Source organism: Musa acuminata, chromosome BXJ1-1, assembly GCF_036884655.1.
Source record: "Musa acuminata AAA Group cultivar baxijiao chromosome BXJ1-1, Cavendish_Baxijiao_AAA, whole genome shotgun sequence".
Lineage (NCBI taxonomy): Eukaryota > Viridiplantae > Streptophyta > Magnoliopsida > Zingiberales > Musaceae > Musa > Musa acuminata.
The window spans coordinates 37,108,246-37,127,584 of NC_088327.1; the positions used below are offsets into that span (position 1 = coordinate 37,108,246).

The 19,339-nt window shown below is 36.3% G+C and overlaps 1 protein-coding gene across 5 annotated transcripts in view; it reads left to right on the forward strand.

Annotated features, from left to right (window-relative positions):
- Positions 1 to 10,332, forward strand: part of LOC135678388 (uncharacterized) — a 56,643-nt gene extending 46,311 nt beyond the window's left edge. For 2 of the 5 annotated variants that reach the window (XM_065191137.1, XM_065191144.1), the window contains 8 exons: positions 1,572 to 1,731; positions 1,803 to 1,851; positions 1,955 to 2,037; positions 3,975 to 4,183; positions 6,656 to 6,742; positions 6,820 to 6,895; positions 7,023 to 7,079; positions 9,778 to 10,332. In XM_065191137.1, the coding sequence (XP_065047209.1) occupies positions 1,572 to 1,731; positions 1,803 to 1,851; positions 1,955 to 2,037; positions 3,975 to 4,183; positions 6,656 to 6,742; positions 6,820 to 6,895; positions 7,023 to 7,079; positions 9,778 to 9,849 (793 nt within the window). In that variant the 3' untranslated portion in view covers positions 9,850 to 10,332. Of the gene's footprint in view, positions 1 to 1,571; positions 1,732 to 1,802; positions 1,852 to 1,954; positions 2,038 to 3,974; positions 4,184 to 6,635; positions 6,743 to 6,819; positions 6,896 to 7,022; positions 7,080 to 9,777 lie in introns of those variants that run through there. The other 3 variants (XR_010514932.1, XR_010514934.1, XR_010514935.1) reach the window with 3 other exon arrangements.
- The last annotated feature ends 9,007 nt before the right edge of the window (positions 10,333 to 19,339 follow it).

Here is a 19,339-nt window from a genome sequence, read left to right on the forward strand (position 1 = left end):
TACCTGATTTTTTTGGGTTCAGGTCCAAAGTCAGGCATTTTGAGTTGGACCAGCTGGTTATTTGAAGCAACTCACTTTTTTTAAACATGTATCTCTGCATTTGTGTAAAAAAAATGAACACAAAGAATAGTACATTTCCCTGTTCGAATGCTACTCTTTTCCTTTCTTACAAAGTGGCACATCTAGGCATCTTCTCCACCACCAGGAAATTGGACTTCCTGTCACTGTGACATCTGATTGGGTAATGCGTAATGCCTTCCTCACCAAAGCAGTGCTTCTATTTCATCTCTCTGCATGGAAACCTTGGCCGTTGCCTTTCCTTATCCTGATGAAACATGATGATGCTTATACTTATTATATTGTGCTCTGATTTTGGAGATGCTTGTTCAATTCGCATCTGAGAGTTAGGAGGTAGGACCTTCACTCTGATCATCTGAAACCCTTTCAAGGGTTTCATTTTTTTCAATTTAGTTAATTCCTGAGCTCTTCTTGAGGTTTTAATGTGGGTTATTTGCTGTATTTTTTTTTTGTTTGATTTTAACATGGAGGTACAAGTTAACATGCTGCAGGTGTTTTTACCCCTCTATCTGCTTGTGTTTCCAATTCCATTGGGATTAATTAACAAATGGTTGTGTAATTTATTGTATGTTGACTGTTGAGAAACTTTTTCAGTTTCTTCTTTGAACTTTTTTCTTTGTGATATCTGTTTATAAACTTCAGATTAAATGTTTCTGATTGTTGTTTTCTAATCTAATGAAACATTTTTTATTGTTGAACATCTTGTATTTACTGTCTTGTATCGACACTCGGTGATGCCTAATAACTTGTTGATTAGACTTGACTTAGACACTTGGACCTGATTTTTTGCCATCTCTAGTGCAAGCATTGAAATAGGGACCATTTTTCTGGTCCTATGTCTTATGTCAGAAGCATAACCGGATTAGGTTATATTGCTATTAATTTTAGAACAAGACACTACCTTTCCTCATAATTGAGGTTGTAGCTTGTGTGATTCATGTTTAAACATGGGTGGTTACTAGTTAGGCAAAACTTTTATGGTTTTTGAATTTATAAAACCTTCCTAATTGCCTGAAGTTTTCAAACCACAGGCACACGTGCACACGCATGCACACACACACACACACATATATATACACACATATTTCTGTGTTTAAATTCTGAAAGGGGATTCTTTAAACTTTTCTTCATATTATTCCATCTTACTATTACTTGTTTCTTCTGAATCTCCTTTTGGTCCTAGACATCTTCTCTAGCTCTGTTCTTCATTAGCAGTTAAAATAGGTACCCAAAAATGGTATATCTTTTATTTTGTTTCGTTATCTGAAGCATACTGATTTCTTTAATGTAACACATTTAGTACTACAGTTCTTTATTATGCTTGTTTGCTACACCTATGTACATGAATGTGCAAATGTGCACTGGCTAATGGCGGTGATGTTAATTATTTTCATGCTGTTGTTTTGTTCTTATGCAGTTTAAACGAATTGTGATAACTTTTTGGGCCACTTGTTTTAAGATCTACTAGTGTGCCTTTCCTCACATAATTGCAGAACGAGAGACCAGGTTCATCCTTTGGTTGTTGCAATGGAGTTCTGCAGTGAAAATATTCTGGTGTGCGGAAGTGATTGTGAATATAGTGGTTCTGCTATCGTGCAACTATGGGATATTGAATCTGCAGAATCCTGTCTTTCATTCACTGCAAATGATTCTGTAGGTTGTTTTTGTTTGCATATTAAAACATTCATCTGTTTAGTTCACTAATACACTTTGCTTGCATACAGTATATTACTTCTCTGAAGGTAAATCCAGCTGGCAACACTATCATCACAGGTGCGTTCTGTTTTATAATAATGGTGTCAAACATATGCCAGCTCTCATCTACAGGAGATTTAATTCTTCCTTGTACCTGTATGTTTCTTGTATTGTTATATAGGTGCTGGCGATGGGACCATTGGTTTGTTTGATGTCCGGACATGTGGTGCAATCAATCATCTCTCTGTGGGGTCTGGTTTTGAGGTAGTTGCAACACTGAAAGATGTTGGCTATATATAAAACTAAGTTTACCTCTCATCATTTTTTGAACTTGTTTCATTGTTCCATGCAAAAGGCACAAGCAATAGCTTTTTTAGCTAGTGCTTCTGTCGATCTATTACATTGATCAGTTTGTATCTGTGACAAGTAACATTTAATTAGTTATTGATTTCCTAGGATGATCATGTAAACACCTCACCTCTGACTAGTGTTAGGTGCTTTTATCTCTCAATACTGCTGTTTCTCAAAATCTATAATTTACATTTGTTCTTTATCACTTATTGTTCGGTATACTATTGTCCAAGCACAAAACATTAGTTGATAATCGCTTGTGTTTTGCTGGAAATAAGGATTACAATTGTAAAGCATGATTACTTAAATTTTGTGTGTTGAGTTGTAAAACATAAACTTGATGGAACAAGATTACCGATGAAGCTTCTAGAAATTAAGCAAATGCAAGACATATTTTAGAATTACAAAACCTAAAATGTGACTTGAAATGCAAAGTAACTGTCTTGTGATCATGTGTGTAAGATCCTGAACTGCCCTATAACAAATGCTTAGTGCTTGTTGGGATGGAGTGCCATATAATTCCATATAACTTGGTACAGATACTACATTTCTTATCTGTTGATGAAATCTGACATTAAGCATCACAAGTTGGGTGTTACATCCTGAATTGAAGTGGACATCAAGTGTAGCAATTATATAGGTCAGTATGGGTTTGGTATAGGTTGAAACAGGTATAATATAGGTCTGTGTTGGTTCAGACCCTGTTCCAACCTAGCCAGTCCAGAACCTACCTTGTTGTTCCATTAGAACTCTTTGCTTCATTAACATAAATTATTTGATAGCCATTGATTCATAGGACTCAAAATTAGTGTATGTGCTAGCAATTGGATCACATGGGACTAGTAACACTAATAATAAAAGAGTTGGTAGACCTCCTAGCTCCCGACGCCACTCATGGTTTTAACTTTTTAACTTTATAGGGTGGAATTATATTTCTTTCACTAATTAATATTTTGTGTTCTAATCATGAGACTATCATATTTGAGGTTTTTAATTGAGTTACAATGTATTATTGTAGTTAGCTTGGCTTAGTAAGTTATCACATATTATTTTTATTGAGATATTATGATTATGATACATCATTGTGGTCATATTGCTACATTATGATTGAAAACATTGAGAAAAGAAGAAAAGTATTTTATTGGTCTGATATATTTTGCTAGACCAACAGAAACATTTGTCATATTGGCAGTTCAGTATCTATGGGAAAGGGAACCGGTATGGATCGGTTACATGATACAGACTCCTTGCTTTCTAGATTGGTTATAAGAGTAAGGTTGAAATCATTGGAGTAAGACAAAACGACTGTTTACATATTTGAAGAAATTAACTTTGTAAAAAGGAATATGTTGGAATGAAAAGATCAATGTTTACTTGAAGCTACATTTTGCAATCTGGGCCCAATATTAACAAACTCTAACAAACATGTGCCTTTTTGGAATGATGATGTTTACTTATCTTTATGGCAGTAAGTAGGTTACATGTCTTAAACCAGAAGTTAGTATAATATTGTTTTTTTTTATCTAGATGATTACCATTTAAGTGAGTGTTATTTTGTTATATCTTCAAAAGTTAAATATTGGTGCACGTTACGCTAAAATATCAGTTTTCTTGTTTTGTCCTTTTAAATTAAGATATCAGCTTTGATCTCAATGGATTAATAGGTACTCCTTACGAGGACAGGCCTTAAAATTCTAAATTGTCTAAACATTTCTGAATAAGTAGTATTTTATACTTCTGGCTGCCTGCCTAAATGTGGGCACCATTTTTCAGCTGTTATACTTATAGTTTTCTTATAAGTAAACTATTTCTTTGTTTTTTAATTTAAGGTTTCATTTTCTTTGTCACAGGTGACATCTGTTTCTTTTAGCAACTGTGGAACCTATTTTACTGCCTCCAGTACATCAAATAACACCTTGGTATGGGATACACGAATCTTGCCATTGAACCATGGGCAAATAGCCCATGATAGCAATGATATGCGATTCTTAAGACCTTTGCACTGTTTAAACCATGGAAAGCAAATGCCGACCGCAGAATATGCAGGTCAACTTCCTGGGTAAGTGTGCAAAAAGATATCATTCCTTGTTTTTATAAAAATCAATTTGTAATTTTGCAAAAAGAGCTTAGGGGTTTGTTATTTAGTCGAAGTTAAATGCTACTTTTCTCATATTACTCATATCTGAGCCTGATGCTGATTGAAGTTTGTTGATATGAGCTTGGTGTCCATATCTAGGAAAAGTTCAATCTGACATATCTATCCGCGAAGTTGATGTAACATGAGTAATCCCAATGTCCATCTATTAGGTTGGTAGGCAATTTTACCATAAGAGAACTGTCAAGTGAATACCATTTTATGTGCAAATGGATACACCATCATCCTTGATAACTCTACCTGCTTCACCTTATTGTTCACAATATAGTGGTAGGCGGTTAGCCTTAGCACCAGTGGTATTGGGACCAATGTTGATTTCATTCTTGGTCAAGAGGTAGAAGCAATCAAGGATAAAACAAGAGAAAATTTTCGAGGGTTGGAACATGCAAAAGTACCATGAAAAATGCTAGTTAGTTTAAGTACATTTACTTAGAGAGGGAGAAGAAATCAAAAGACTGGATGGTTAGAGATTGTGTAAATGCATAATGGTCCGTGGATGTTTTTGGAAAAGTTTCCCTGGTAACTAGAAAAGAACTGTAATCCAATCCACTATGAAATTGTAGGAAGTGAAGGATATTGTTGTTATTTCTAGTATCATTGTTATTATACTAAAATTTCAAATATGGTTTTTCAATATCTGACAAATATGACCTGGCTATGCAATGTGAATCATGTATTATAATGATTGGCATATTGTAAGAAGCTGTATTGTACACATACAATTATTAGTTTCAAATAATCATATTGCTCCTCAAGCTGCGGTAGTACGAGGTGTGACTTTTGTGTATTTTGAAAGGTTGAAAAGGGGTTGTAGACTGGGGGCTAATTTTTATAGAATCTGAAGAATTTAGTGGAGTTTAGTTCTTAATGCTAATTATCAACACTATGACAACGCTAACTTTCCAATTAAGGTTAAAAAACTTGTCCTGTGTTGATACCAGTTGGCCTTTGGACCAGTATGATTTCAGATAGATTGATGTCCTTATACTTCATATAGGACCTTTTCGCCCAGACTAGAGAGAAAGAGGGAGAAGAGAGGGAAGGAGGAGAATAGATGCCTGGGAGAAGGAAGAGAAGGCAAATGAGGAGGAGGTGGTGGTTGTGGTGGTGGAGAATGAGGCAAAAGATGAGGCAGTGGTGGCGGTGGTGACCCTTATGATGCAGCGGCATCAGTGACGCAGCGGAAAGGAGGAAGTGTTGGAGGAGGGGATAGTGAGAGAGAGAGAGAGAGAGAGAGAGAGAGAGTGCATGAGAAAGAGAGGAAATATGTGAGAAGAAGGAAAGAAAGAAAAAGGGAAAAATAGAACAGATAGCTGTCAGCAAATAAAAAGAATTTGATAAGATATTGGATGGTAAGTTTACTGTCCAATACACCCAGTTTCAACCATAAAAATTGGGTGGTACACCTAGGATGGTTGTCATTCCAGGTAGTAAGCTTGATATGAATTTGTAGTTGGTGGAAACTAGTAGTCCGCTTACTAGCTCACGGTTGGACCAGTAGTTACCGACCCATACTGACTGGTATGTCCAGTTTATATAATACATTGGTCTCATTAATGAAATTGGGTGGTACACCTAGGATGGTTGTCATTCCAGGTAGTAAGCTTGATATGAATTTGTAGTCGGTGGAAACTAGTAGTCCACTTACTAGCTCATGGTTGGACCAGTAGTTACCGACCCATACTGACTGGTATGCCCAGTTTATATAATACATTTGGTCTCATTAATGATGCCTACTTAGTGTATTTTAGGTTTTTTAGACTTGAGACCCGTAGGATTGGTATTCATGTCCAAGATCTTTAATTTCGAATAATACCATCCGGTACGGGTGGTATGTACCGGTCTGTCAGTAGACCGATACACGGACCGCCCGTTATTGGTCGGTATGTACTGGTCCGTCAGCAGATCGGTACACGGACTGCTCGTTATCGGGTGGTATGTTATAATAATAATAATAATAATAATAATAATAATAATAATAATAATAATAATAATAATAATAATAATAAAAATAAAAAATATATATAAGATATTTTTTTACTTTTATATATATTTATACTTATATAGACGACGTCGCCCTACCTAGGGAGAAGAGAGAGGCGGCGTCACTTCGGCGACGTCGCCGAATTTTTATTATATATATATATATATATATATATATATATATATACACACACACACACCGAACGGTATACCGTTTGGTATACAGTATCGTACCGTACCGAGCGAATGTCGAAATTCTGGTACGGTACGATATTTCAATCATTGTTCATGTCTTCTATGCATGTATATAGTTTAATTTAATTTTGGGTTGTTAATTTAAGATCCAGTTATCTCATACTGATACTGTTATCAGAACTTTTAAAATTTATGCAGCCATGTTGACAAGGGTAATCAAGGTGTAAATGACTCTCGATGGCTTCATAGAGAGCCTATACTGGTAACTGTGAGCGGTGATGGGAGGTTAGAGCATTTTCTCTCCTTTTTTCTCGTCTTTTTGTCATGCTCACAAGATAAATTTTGTTATTCTTTATATATAGTATTGCAATGTGGAATGTTTCCCTAGGTCAACCCTGTATCAGACATATCTTTGGCCATACAAGATGCATTAATACTGTAAGTTAATTATTTCATCCTTGTTTAAATGTGTCATGGTGATAACAATTCTTTACTTGGTTTATTTGTTACTTTTTTGCCACATGAGAACCTTGTCTTCAATTGGAGCATTTATTGCCAACTGCAGATTGCTGTAGCTCCAAATGATGAATACTTGTGCACAGGCGGAGACGATCAAAAGATTGTAAGCTGATCTTGTTTTTCTTAAAGAATGGTTCATTTATACATCATTATCTTAGAAGCCTAGGGCTGTTCAAACCAAACATCCCATAATACCTTGTTCTTGTATGTAATCCTTGGAAATTATATTGTGAAAGTGAAACAAGCACAATTACATTCGAGACTCAACTTAACTCACTGTAACGCAATACCAATGAGAATCGAGCAACTAACAAAACTTTGCTTTCTTTTTTTGATAAGCAAACAATTTATGTAAGCATGACAACGTGAGAACCAAGATAACTGTCCTAATATGAGTAAATCATGCAACTTATGTCGTGGTAACCTACTTAATCAAATCCATATCATCCTGATTCAGCCAATCTGGACCTTCTAATCTGTCCAACTTCTTCTTATAAATAAATAACAGAATTAATGCTAGAAGACTCTGCTTGCAATGGCACAAGCGATTGACCACTTATAGAAATACATATTTTTCTGCAGCAGCCAGTAAACTGGTATTTTCTCTCAAACAAAAAACGTACTTGGAACTTTTCTTTTTGCTCAAAGCTGATCTTCCCTTATTGCGTCACTTGAATTTATAATTGAAACTTTTGAGGAATATCATTAACCACAATAATTAGTAAACATAAAGATCAGTACCCAAAAGATTACCATATTTCACTACTAACAACTTAATGTCTGTTTGCATACTTAACACTATGGACCAAAAACCAACATTTTAAAACTACTCTACTAGTTTCTAAGAGTGCAAGAAATAGATTAATCCATTATCTTAATCAGTGTTTAGAATCTTAATCTGATACTGGTACGAATTGTTGGCTAGATCTGCAGTACTAGTATAGAATTAGGATTAAGATAAGTTTGTCTCTGGGATTATTCTTCACCTATTGTTAACTTTTCATCATTTTGGAAATTATTAGCACCCTAAGTTCAGTGGCAAGAAAAGATCTAAGTAGCCAAGCCCAAATAATCATGATCTTGTAAATAATTGTTGTATTGTTTTGGCCTTTTGGGAGTTCTAGAGAGATTTGACTTCATCCATCGCATTAGAACATGGGTTAATATTACTCTTCTACCATTTTGGAGATTGTGTGTGTGTGTGTTCATTCCTTCGAATTTTATTCTGTGGTTTTTACACTTCCTATGTTTTCACAGAGTGGATATTGAATAGTTGAATGGTAGTAGTAGTAGAGAAGATAGCCAATTAACTATTGGCACCAGAAGTAACCTTACCAAGACTGAAGTGGGTTCAAGATCAATTATTTGGTATAGGATTGGACTGACTTAAATTTATTAAACAGGAACATGTTTTCTTTTTTCTCTTTGGGAAATGCTAGAGATAGACTGGAGGAAACATTCAGAATTGCTCTAGAATGGTAAAATCAATCAACACTAAGCAAAGTTGTCTTAATTGACTACTAACTGATTAAAATTGATCGGACTCAACTTGATCGATTGGATTAGCCAATAAATTGAAATTGGAGGCTGATTTCTACATAGGGTGAATCTAATGCATGACGCTGTCTAAAGAGATTAATATCTGTAGTCTTACCATTGAAATTAGAGTGATTGTTTTGTTGATGTGAGCCCTAGTCACTCAAGTTGGAAAAGAATAATTTTACGATTCTACCAAGGTTCACCCTTTGGAGGTTGATTCCCATAGTCCATAAAAAATCTGGGGATTTCTCTAATCCTGATCTAGATTAGTTGGGATTGGTTCCTAATCAGCGGATCCAATAAGCCATCACACTTAGTGGGATAACCTTCCCTCATCAAGTGTAAGCTATAATGTGATGAAGTATCTAGAATTTTTTTTATTCTAAAACAACTATATCTAGGTTCTCCTGGATGAGGGTGAAGCCCACTTCATTTTCTGTTTTGTTAGCGGCTATAACATCAGGCCACTTGTGTTTTGTGACATGTGAGTCATGCTAAGACCATGGTGCATCCTAGTTAGTCTATGGCCTAGTGGTAGGATAAAGGACCAAGAATGATAGCAACATGTTGGCCTCGTTACGTCTTGGAATCCCACATTACCTACAGGAGATTCTAGAAATTCAATGAGCCTGACTGGAATGCTGAAGATTTGAATCGGAGAGATAAAGATATTTTCCTGACTGACCATCATCAGGTGTAGACTATGACATAAAATGGCATATGTGTCATTATCTACTATCAAAGAGTAACGTTAGATAAAGCCTGTGTTCTAGGCTGGGTAAGTGAGATGCTAAATATTCCTTAAAATTGTGATTTGTCCTCTCCATTAGTAACCTAATCATGATAGTGTAATCTTCTTTACAGTATAAAGTGGAAGGTTTGCTCTTATTTTCCATCTTCCTTATTTGTCAGACGTTTTGATTATGATTTCTGGATACATAATGGTTAGAGACAGGCTTAGATGTGTTTGAAAGTAGAAGAATCATTCTGATCTGGAACCTAGACCAGTATCTATAGTGAACCTTTGTTTGGCCTACTTCAGATTATAATCTCTAGCTCCATGGCTGTATTAACTTCACGTCAAAACAGTCTTATTTTACTGCCTTAATTTTCTAGCATTATGTTGATTTCTGGTGTAAGTAATTTATTGGAGTCCCTCTTAGTTTTGTCTTTGAAGTAACATGTTATCAACCTAAGAACCATCTAGAAAGTATTCTAGAAATATGTATGCCTCTGAACTCTGAAAATATTTTGGTTGACAGGTTTTGTATCACAACAAAAATGGAAGTACCTGCTCAAATTGGCGACTGTCTCATCCACTGGAGGATATTTAGAATCTTCTAAAAATGGTTGCTCGAGTCTCGTGCTGGCAGTTTGTGCGTTGAAGGTGAATGCATATATGGCTTTGGTGGTCATCAGACTACTGGCAATGATTCCACTCTCATGCAACTACAATTGGCACATCCTGGGGTGCAAAGGTACAATGGATAACAAACTGTTACTACCAATCATGATGGTCGTGCGATGGAGATATCTCTTGAGCATGTTAATTTAAAACACATTTCCATAGCCAAGAAAAATCAATGAGTTGGAGTAAAAGCGTCATGTTTTCTGAAGGTGTATTTTTAGGATCAAGGACTGTTTCATATGCGCCATTGACATTTTGCCCAGTCTTTTATAATCACTTGTTTCAGTGACGTTATTGATGTTGAGTGCAGCTGTTGGATTATGATAGGAACGGTCTCGAAGTTATTAAGTGCGCGCTGCAAAGAATGTGTAAGCATATAAGCATTTTATTGGATGGCTGTTTTTTTTCTTGAAGGTTCTCATTATATTAGACAGCGTACGAGATGCTCGTACGTGGACTCCAGTAGGAGACTCAAAAGGATGACGGTTTCTAGTGCTTGGCCTCGAGCCAAAGTGAACTTTTATTACCTGCTACCTGGTCTATGTTCTGTATTGATTGCATAATCCATTATAACGCTGCCTTAAGTTCTATCAGAGTTACCTCTGGTTTAAAGGTACAAACCCAAATGTTATTCAGTTACCTGAATCAAGTCATCCAAGAAGTTTCATTAACCATACAAAGGCAATGATCTGTTCTCGATACGGGGTTTGTGTATCATGATCTCAATTATTCAATTTGATTATCTTACGAGTTTTTTCTACTATTCTCCTGAAATGATAAGCATTTTATATAGTAGTTTATAATACAAGAATTCTTCCGTACCTATTGGCAGAAGGAAGATTGTTTAAAATCGAATGTTTCAAATCCTTCTGATTACAGAAAAATTTATCCCAAGGTTTCACAATTCGTTGAAGCAAAGTTTCCTACTTCTTGAGTCAAAAATATTAACCCTATTTAATATTTGATTTCAAATATATAAATTTGAAGAATGTATTCTTCTTGTTAGAAAAGCTGTTTGTTTCATCAAGAACAAATGGTTAGATAAAGATCATTAAAGATACAGTGATATATTTGTAATTTGTGATTGTTTCTCAAAATAGGATGAATGTTTCAAGTTATTGAACATGTGAATAATGAATTTATTCCCTACTGTTATTGAACATGTTTGGATATAGAGAGTTATGGGAGAACTTGATCATCAAATAAACAAAATGGTATTGGTGAATTTGATCAAATAAATAGCTTGGGGATTGCTGTTGCTAGGCATTTAAATTTGTCCACTTAACAGGTAATTTAATGTACACTCAATATATTCTTTTTACAAAAGGAAAATTAAATTATTGCTTTAATGTTCTACATAAGCAAATCCGTGGGATAATTATCCATCGAGAGCATGGATGATCGACTAACTCTTGCATCATTGGTAGCCCAATTAGTTGTCTGATTACATTATTCTCTTTAACAATGTAAAACAAAACGAATGAAGTTAATCATTACAGAAGTGTTTTGACTTGTTGAATGGTGATTTGCAGATGTCAAGGTGGATCAACTTCCTTGGTAAAGATGTCATAGTGTTAAAAGAATCAGTTTCGATTTGGAGGTATTGGATTCCTTGATCTAAATATTAAAGAATTCTTGGAGAAAATTTAAACAAATTTATATCTTGAATACTAAAAACCCCTAAATCTTAAGTACCAATGTCCCAATTAGTGCAATCTTTTTTTTTTAATGTTATTCTGCCGTAGAAAGTTTTTAATTAAAACTTCAATTTTATGCAATATCAACATAGGCATCTAAGTAACACTAAACGTATGTAAGGGTATAGAGTTTATAACTGATTTAATTAGGACAACCCAACTAGCTTGTGAAGGATGATTTTGAGATAAGTCTGGATCGAATTTTATTTATCATGATAAGAAAAAGGCAATCTTCTTGGAGAGATTGTGGCTCTGAGGTATTTAAATTAGAAATTTCCTTCTTTCAAGTTTAGAAGAGAACAAATATTATTTATAATATGCTTGAGAGTAGATTTTGAGAAATATATTTCTGATTTAGAGGAAATAATTTTTTTGGTCTATTAAAATCTCATAGATGGTGGAGTTGATAGTTTGACAAGATTCTTTATTAGCTCGAAAGCATAGTAAGATATCATGAGTAAATATTATATAACTAAGTTGGCAATTTGGGCCAAAGTGAAAAAAATATTTTTGATTTAGAAGACAAGGGTTTGAACTACCAGGCAGGATAAACAAATAAGGACTCCATATCGTACACCACAATAATTTTTGAAAGGAGAGAAAAACTGACCATTAATAAGGTATTGAAAGGAAGAAAAAGGCAATGCAAGAATAAATCTAATGGATAAATTTAAGTTGAAATATTCTTTAAACTAAGAACTTATACGATGAAATTTCAAGAAAACCTATCAAAAGCTTTTTCTATTTCATTTTAACTATAACTAGTGTGTTTTTCCCTTTATAAGAATATATAAAATAAATAGTATTTTAAGCAATCAATATATTATCGATTGCTTGCCACTGATAAGGAGGTCAAGGAATGGTTTGAGCTTGTTTTTGACAACTTAAGAAAGGATTCTATAGTTAATATTAGATAAAGCAATAGGTCAAAAAAGATTTATAGTGAACGTATTTTTTAACTTTCGGTATAAAAGTTAGGGAATATAATTATGATGAAAGAACCAATTAAAAATTCTTTGTAACATTGTGAAGTTTGCTTAACTCTTTGTGTAGTTTCATAATGTTCCTCGCCAACGATCCGAGGTTGTAACATAGTTGATGTTGAATCTAAATACCTTTGGCAGCTAATCCTCTCGATAATACGGTAGTAGCATCTAAATGTGCAAATGTCGTGGCAGGAGTAGGGTCGGTTAAATCGTCATAGGTACAACTTCATCCATATAAGGGACAAATAATATCCCAATAGTATCTATAAAAATCTCTTATCAACCTAGTAGGTTTTTACAAAGTCCCATGACATAATTGTTAGTGATAGGTGCTCTACAGGCCAATCGCGTGAGTGATGATATGTTTGACATAATACATAATCTTTTTACTTATTATTTATTTGATATTTTTCTCACTTTATATTGCCTATTACATATATTGTGATGTCCATAGATTTATGTAATGAGAATCAGATTGTGATAAAATCACGATAATGAGACTGATTCACCTTTAAACATAAACCATAAATAATCTCAGTCATATTTCACTCGAGAGAGATATCGAGATGATTGGATAGACTGATGTGCTGTACACCCATCCATATGATGGAGGCGACTGGTCTCAGAGCTACTAGTGTGGGGATGCTAGGGATACCGCGTAGGTGCTCATGGAGAATGAGTTCACTGATTGACCCACTCATAAAATGTTGAATGGTTGATGATACCTCATTGTTAGACAGTGATTCCGTCATCATAATAGTATATCTAGTCCTTAGACTTGAGATACCAAGTATGTCCTGTATGAGTACTTCACTTTTCGATACGAGACTTATAGACCTGAAAGATTTATATTTAGCACAACTAGTCATTAGGAGTGGTAGCCAACCTTACAAGGGCTATTGAGTATTGATAGAGGATCATCCATTCTCAATGTTATGAGAGGAATATCCGATATATTCATGCTCAAGCAAATCTCAAGCCAGGGTCATTTGGATTGAGAGAGAAAGTGTTCTCGGGGAGAACCCATATGGTTTCTACTCGAGTCTTGCTGTTAGAAACCATATAAGTTTAACAGCACCATGCCCGATATATGATCTCTGGGCTATTAGATGGATGAGAGACTATAAATATATGATAATTAAGGATAGATAGGTCCAATGGTTTGGATTCCTTTGTATCGTCTGGGGATTATGGCGTAGTGGTCCGGTACATCTGTAGTCGATGAGTCGAGTGAATTATTATAGAGATAATAATTCACTAAACCAGAAGGAGTTCTGATAGACATAACTCACGATCAGCTCGATATTAGGCTTAGAGGGTCACACACATATGATAGGTGTTGCGACGAGTAGAGATTTGAATATGAGATACCCACTCGAGCCCCTATCTTATTGGATATCCAATAAGCCATTGAATTATTGGATCTTATGGATAAGATCCAATAAGAGCCAATAAGAGATTATTGGGTAGCGACCCACTAATCTAAGAAACTTGGGTAGTTTGATGGAGATCAAGTACCAAATAGGGCAGGATCCATTAGGGTTAAGTTGATAGGGGGTCTCTATAAATAGGAGGGAACCAAAGGGCCATAGGCTAGACCCATTTTAGCTGTCACCTCTTGTTCTTCTCTCTCCCTCTCCTCCTTGGCTAGCAACTCATGTTTGAGACGTGTGAACAACAGGAAGGGTCGACCCCTTCTTAATCACGTGGTGCACGTGGAAAGAAGGTTTATATAGCGATTTGAGGAGCATCTTCGTAGCCTATCTTGAACATCACTAGCTTGCCTATCTCAAGAAGCAAAACTTGCAATTTGCACATTGCAAAAGGAAGCAAAAATAGCTAGCTTGCATATTCTAAAATTTTTAAAAAATTTTGCTAGCTTGCATGATGATAAAACTGAAGATTTATGATGCAATGATTTGTACTTATATCTCTAAACACTTGAAAGTTACACTTCTCCTTTTTGGTGATGACAAAGAGGGAGAAGTATGATCATGTTACGCATGATGATGTATTGCAAATATTCATGATGAAATTTGCAATGACATTTGTTCTATTAATATGACATATTGATAGAGGGAGTTAAGGTTAACTCCGTTATCAATTGGTTATCATCATAAAAAAGGGAGATATTGTTGAATCTCGTATTTGTGATGATGAAACCAATTGATAAGTGTTTATGATTTGATCTGCATTTTTAGTGACGCAGGATGCTTCGATCAGGATGAGATAATTAAAGCAGGAAGAATCATGTTAGGCTGGTGGAACATGTCAGAAGATTGGACGTCGAGCCGGAGGATCGGTTGACATATCGAAAGAAGGCTTTGGGCCATGGATTTGGGCAACGGGCCAAGAAGAGCAGATATTGCGCTAAGGATATCGGAGTTGCGGAGTCAACTAGCCGATTAGGCAATAGACCGCAAGAGAGGACGATGCGTCGAAGAATCGGATGAAGCGTCGATTGACCAATGAAATGTCGGACAACATGATTCAAGCTTAGTAATAATTGTCTAGATCGAAGTATATTTTATATGTGTAGGATTAACTACGATAGCAAGACATAAAACAAAATGAGTCTCGAAGTCAAGGACATGATTTCGTTGGGAGTTCGAGAGTTCGTTAGAAGTCCAGATGTTTGTCGGAAGTTCTATAGGAACCAGCCAAGAAGTCCAAGAGCTTGCCAAAGAAGCTCATTGGAACTCACCAAGAAGATCGTCGTGAAGTCCAGGAGCTTGCTGGGAGTCCGCTGGAACATTACCGAGAGATCGTCGGAAGTTCGTCGGAAGATCGCCGGAACCTCGCCGGGAGAAACTAGACTTACAGACTTGTTTAGCTTAGAATATGTCTTAGGAATCGTAGTTAGTACCTAATTGGGTTTGGATTTGGGTCAACCCAATTAGAGACTAGTTGGGCCTATATAAGGACTGTGTTGGGCCCAATGAAAGACCTAAACAGTGTCCCAAGAAGTGGCACTGTCGTGGCATAGTCTCCGAGACTGTGTCAGACAATGGTACCGCTAGTTTGGGCGGTGGAACCGCCCTTGGCAGGGTGCCAGGCAGTGGTACCGCCTAGTGGCAGCTTGCTAGGTGGTGGTACCGCCCAGTGCAGTGTCAGTGTCAAACTGACACTAGCGGTGGTACCGCCCAGCACAGGTGGTGATACCACCCAGACTCGAGAAACCCGGGATGAGATGTTTTTAGGCTCCATGTTTGAATCAACTTGAGGCCTATAAATACCCCTCTCATCCCTAGTTAAAATACATAAGCATAGAGAATTTAAAAAGGGAAAAACGCTGTAGAAATCTCTTGTGAGAATCCTCCTTTAGTCTAAGTGTTAGAATAGTTTGAGAGAGGAGTGAGTGCTTGTAAGGGTTGTCTCCTAAACCCGGTAAAAAGAGAAGAGGGGTATAAAAAGGAGGTTGATCTTCGCCTATTAAAGGAAGATCGATAGTGGATGCTAGTGGCCTTGACGAAAGAGGAATCAACAGAGTGGATGTAGGTCACGACGACCGAACCACTATAAAATTGGCGTGTTCTCTGGTTTGCATTTAGTTCCTACAATTTACATTAACTGCAAACTGCCTTTAATACATTCTTACTTCGCTTTCAAAGTTAAGCATTTCCGAGTTCGATTTTATTATATGAAAGGATTTTTTCGAAACTGATATTTTTATCCGCTGCACTAATTCACCCCCCCTCTTAGTGCTGACTCTGTTCCTAACATGATTATCATATCTTCTCCCCCCTTCGTCATCAACAAAAAGGAGAAGTACAACTATCAAGTTTTAGAGATATGAAAGCTTAGCTATTTAACAAAATTTTCATCACTTTAGAACATGCAAGCTAGTGAGTTCTTTCTTCTCTTTTGAGAAGTGCAAGCTAGCAATTTTTTGCTCCCTTTGCAATATTCGAGCTAGCAATTTTTGCTTCCTTTGCAATGTGCAAGCAAGCAATTTTTGAGAATGTGAAGTTTTGTAAAGTTTTTGCTTCTCTTGAAATAACAACTTTTTGCTTCTCTTGAGATGTGCAAGATAGCACTTCTTGCTTCTTTTTTGAGATGAGCAAGTTAGTAAGTTTTGCTCTCCCTTTGTCATTGTCAAATAGAAGGGAATAATACAATGTTGTAATTCTTTTTCCTTTACATCAATTTTCAAATTATGACAAAGATAAATAATAAAGGATAAATTTACATCAATATTTCAATCATAAAAAATAAAAGATCAAGTCATGAATAGCAAAAGACAATGACCATAAAAGATAGGAAATGATCTTGATTTAAAAAGAACACTCAAGTTCCCTCGTTTGAGTAATCGCCTCATAGTTATCGTAATATAAGAGAATCAGCTCCTCGCTACCCGGCATAACTCCCAGATTTGTGATGAACTTCTTCATCCAGACTCCCTCTTTTGCTGCCTCTATTGTAGTGATGTATTCCACCTTTGTGGTCGAGTCAACAGTAGTGCCTTACTTAGAACTCTTCCAGCATACTACTCCTCCATCCAAGGTGAACACATGCCCAGAATTATATTTGCTATCATCGATATTGAACTAGAAGCTTGAGTTTGTGTAGCCCTCAACCTAAGGCTACTTCCTCCATATACTAGTAAAAGATCTTTAGTCTTTCTTAAGTACTTAAGGATACACTTTATTGCTTTCTAGTGCTCTAAGACTTGATCCACCTGATACTTGCTCATGACACTCAGAGCATGCATTATATTAGGCCTAGTACATAGCATGACATACAGGATAGACCCTATCATTTATGCTTAGGGTATCCTATTCAAGTTCGCTCTTTCGTTAGGAGTCTTTGGGGACATACTCCTAGAAAACGATATCCCATATCTCATCAGTATGAGACATCTCTTGGAATTTTTCATGTCAAATATTTTAACAATAGTGTTTATGTACTTGGACTAGGACAAGCCAAGCATACTCTTGGATCTATCTCTATAGACCCGAATCTCTAATATATAGGATGCTTCCCCTAAGTCCTTCATGGAGAAGTGTCTAGATAGCCACGTCTTTACTATAGAGAGCATCCTTATATCATTCCCAATGATTAGGATATAATCCACATATAATACCAGGAAGGCGATAACGTTCCCAGTTACCTTCCTATATACAAAAGGCTCATCTTCATTCTTAACGAAGTCAAAGATCTGATTGCCTCATTAAATCTTATGTTCCAACTTTGAGATGCTTGCTTCAGTCTATAGATGGATCTAAGCAGCCTATACACCTTATCTGGACTATCCTTGAATATAAATCCCTCAGGCTATATTATATACACTTTCTCCTCGAGGTTGTCATTGAGGAACACGATTTTCATAGGGAAATCTAGGAGCGACATTATATACACTTTCTCCTCGAGGCTATATTATATACACTTCCTAAAAAGGTGTTCATAGTCATGCAAAAGATTAGTGAATAAGAACTCATAAAATTTAAATCTACGTGTGAGATAATTATGTTACATAGGGAGATCGTATATCTCTGAATCCCTATAGATCTATAGGAGAGGATAAAGGAGGTCAAGCATCATCCTCTCTAGCGGTGATCCATATAGTAGGACTACGACGATACTCCTCAAATCGCTACCTAAATCTCCACACCTGCTATCTGAGGAGGAGAAAGGGAGAGGAGAATAGGAGGTGGCAACAAAAAAGCCTCTAGCTTGTGGGTCTTTGGTTCTCTCCTATTTATAGAGGCATCATATCAACTTAACCTTAATAGATCCTACCCTATTGGGTATTGGATCTCTATCCAACTACCGAAACCTATTAGATTAATAGATCTCTATCCAATAATCTCTCATTAGCTCTTATTGGATCTTATCCATAGGATCCAATAATTCATGGGTGTTGAATCTCAAATTTTGACGATGAATCCAATTGATAGTTTATGATCTAATCTACGTTTTAAGTGACCCAAGACTAGCTTTGATCATGAAGAGATAATTAAAGCAAGAAGAATCAATATTAGGCCAGAGTAGAACATGTCAAAAGATTAGACGTCGGGTCGGAGGATCAGTCGACGTGTCAGCAGAAGGCTTCGTGCCATGAGTTTGGGCATCGGGCCTAGAAGAGCGGACATTGCGCTAAGGAGATCGGAGTTATGGAGGTCAATGTGCCGATTGGGTAAAAGGCCATAAAAGATTATGCATCGAAGGATTGGACGAAGCACCGATGAACTAATGACATGTTGGACAACATATGATTAATGCTTGGTAATAATTGTATAGATCAAAGTAGTTTTAGTTGTAATTAGATTAGTTTAGAATGTAATTAAGCCAACTTAATTAGAGACCAATTGGGCTTATGTTGGGGCTGGTTTGGGCTAAGAGAAAGACCAATTCAGTAACCCAAAAGTTGGGTCCAGGTGGTGCCACCGTCAGAGGCTTAGTCTCCAAGACATAGTCTCTAAGACTATGTTAGACGGTAGTATCGCCAAATTGGGCAGTGGTACCACCCAGTGTCAGGTGATGGTACCGCTAGACTGGGTGGTGGTACCGCCCAGTGTTAGTGCTGCAGGTGGTAGTATTGCCCAGCACAAGCGATGGTACCGCTAGGACCTAGGAAACCCAAGATGAGATCTTTTTTTGCTCCATTTTTGAAACCATTTGGGGTCTATAAATACCCTAGCTATTCTTGCATGGAGATGCATAAATTTGAGCAAAAGAGGGGGAAAGAACACTTGAGTAAAAATTGTAATCTCTCTAGATTAGTGAGTCTCTT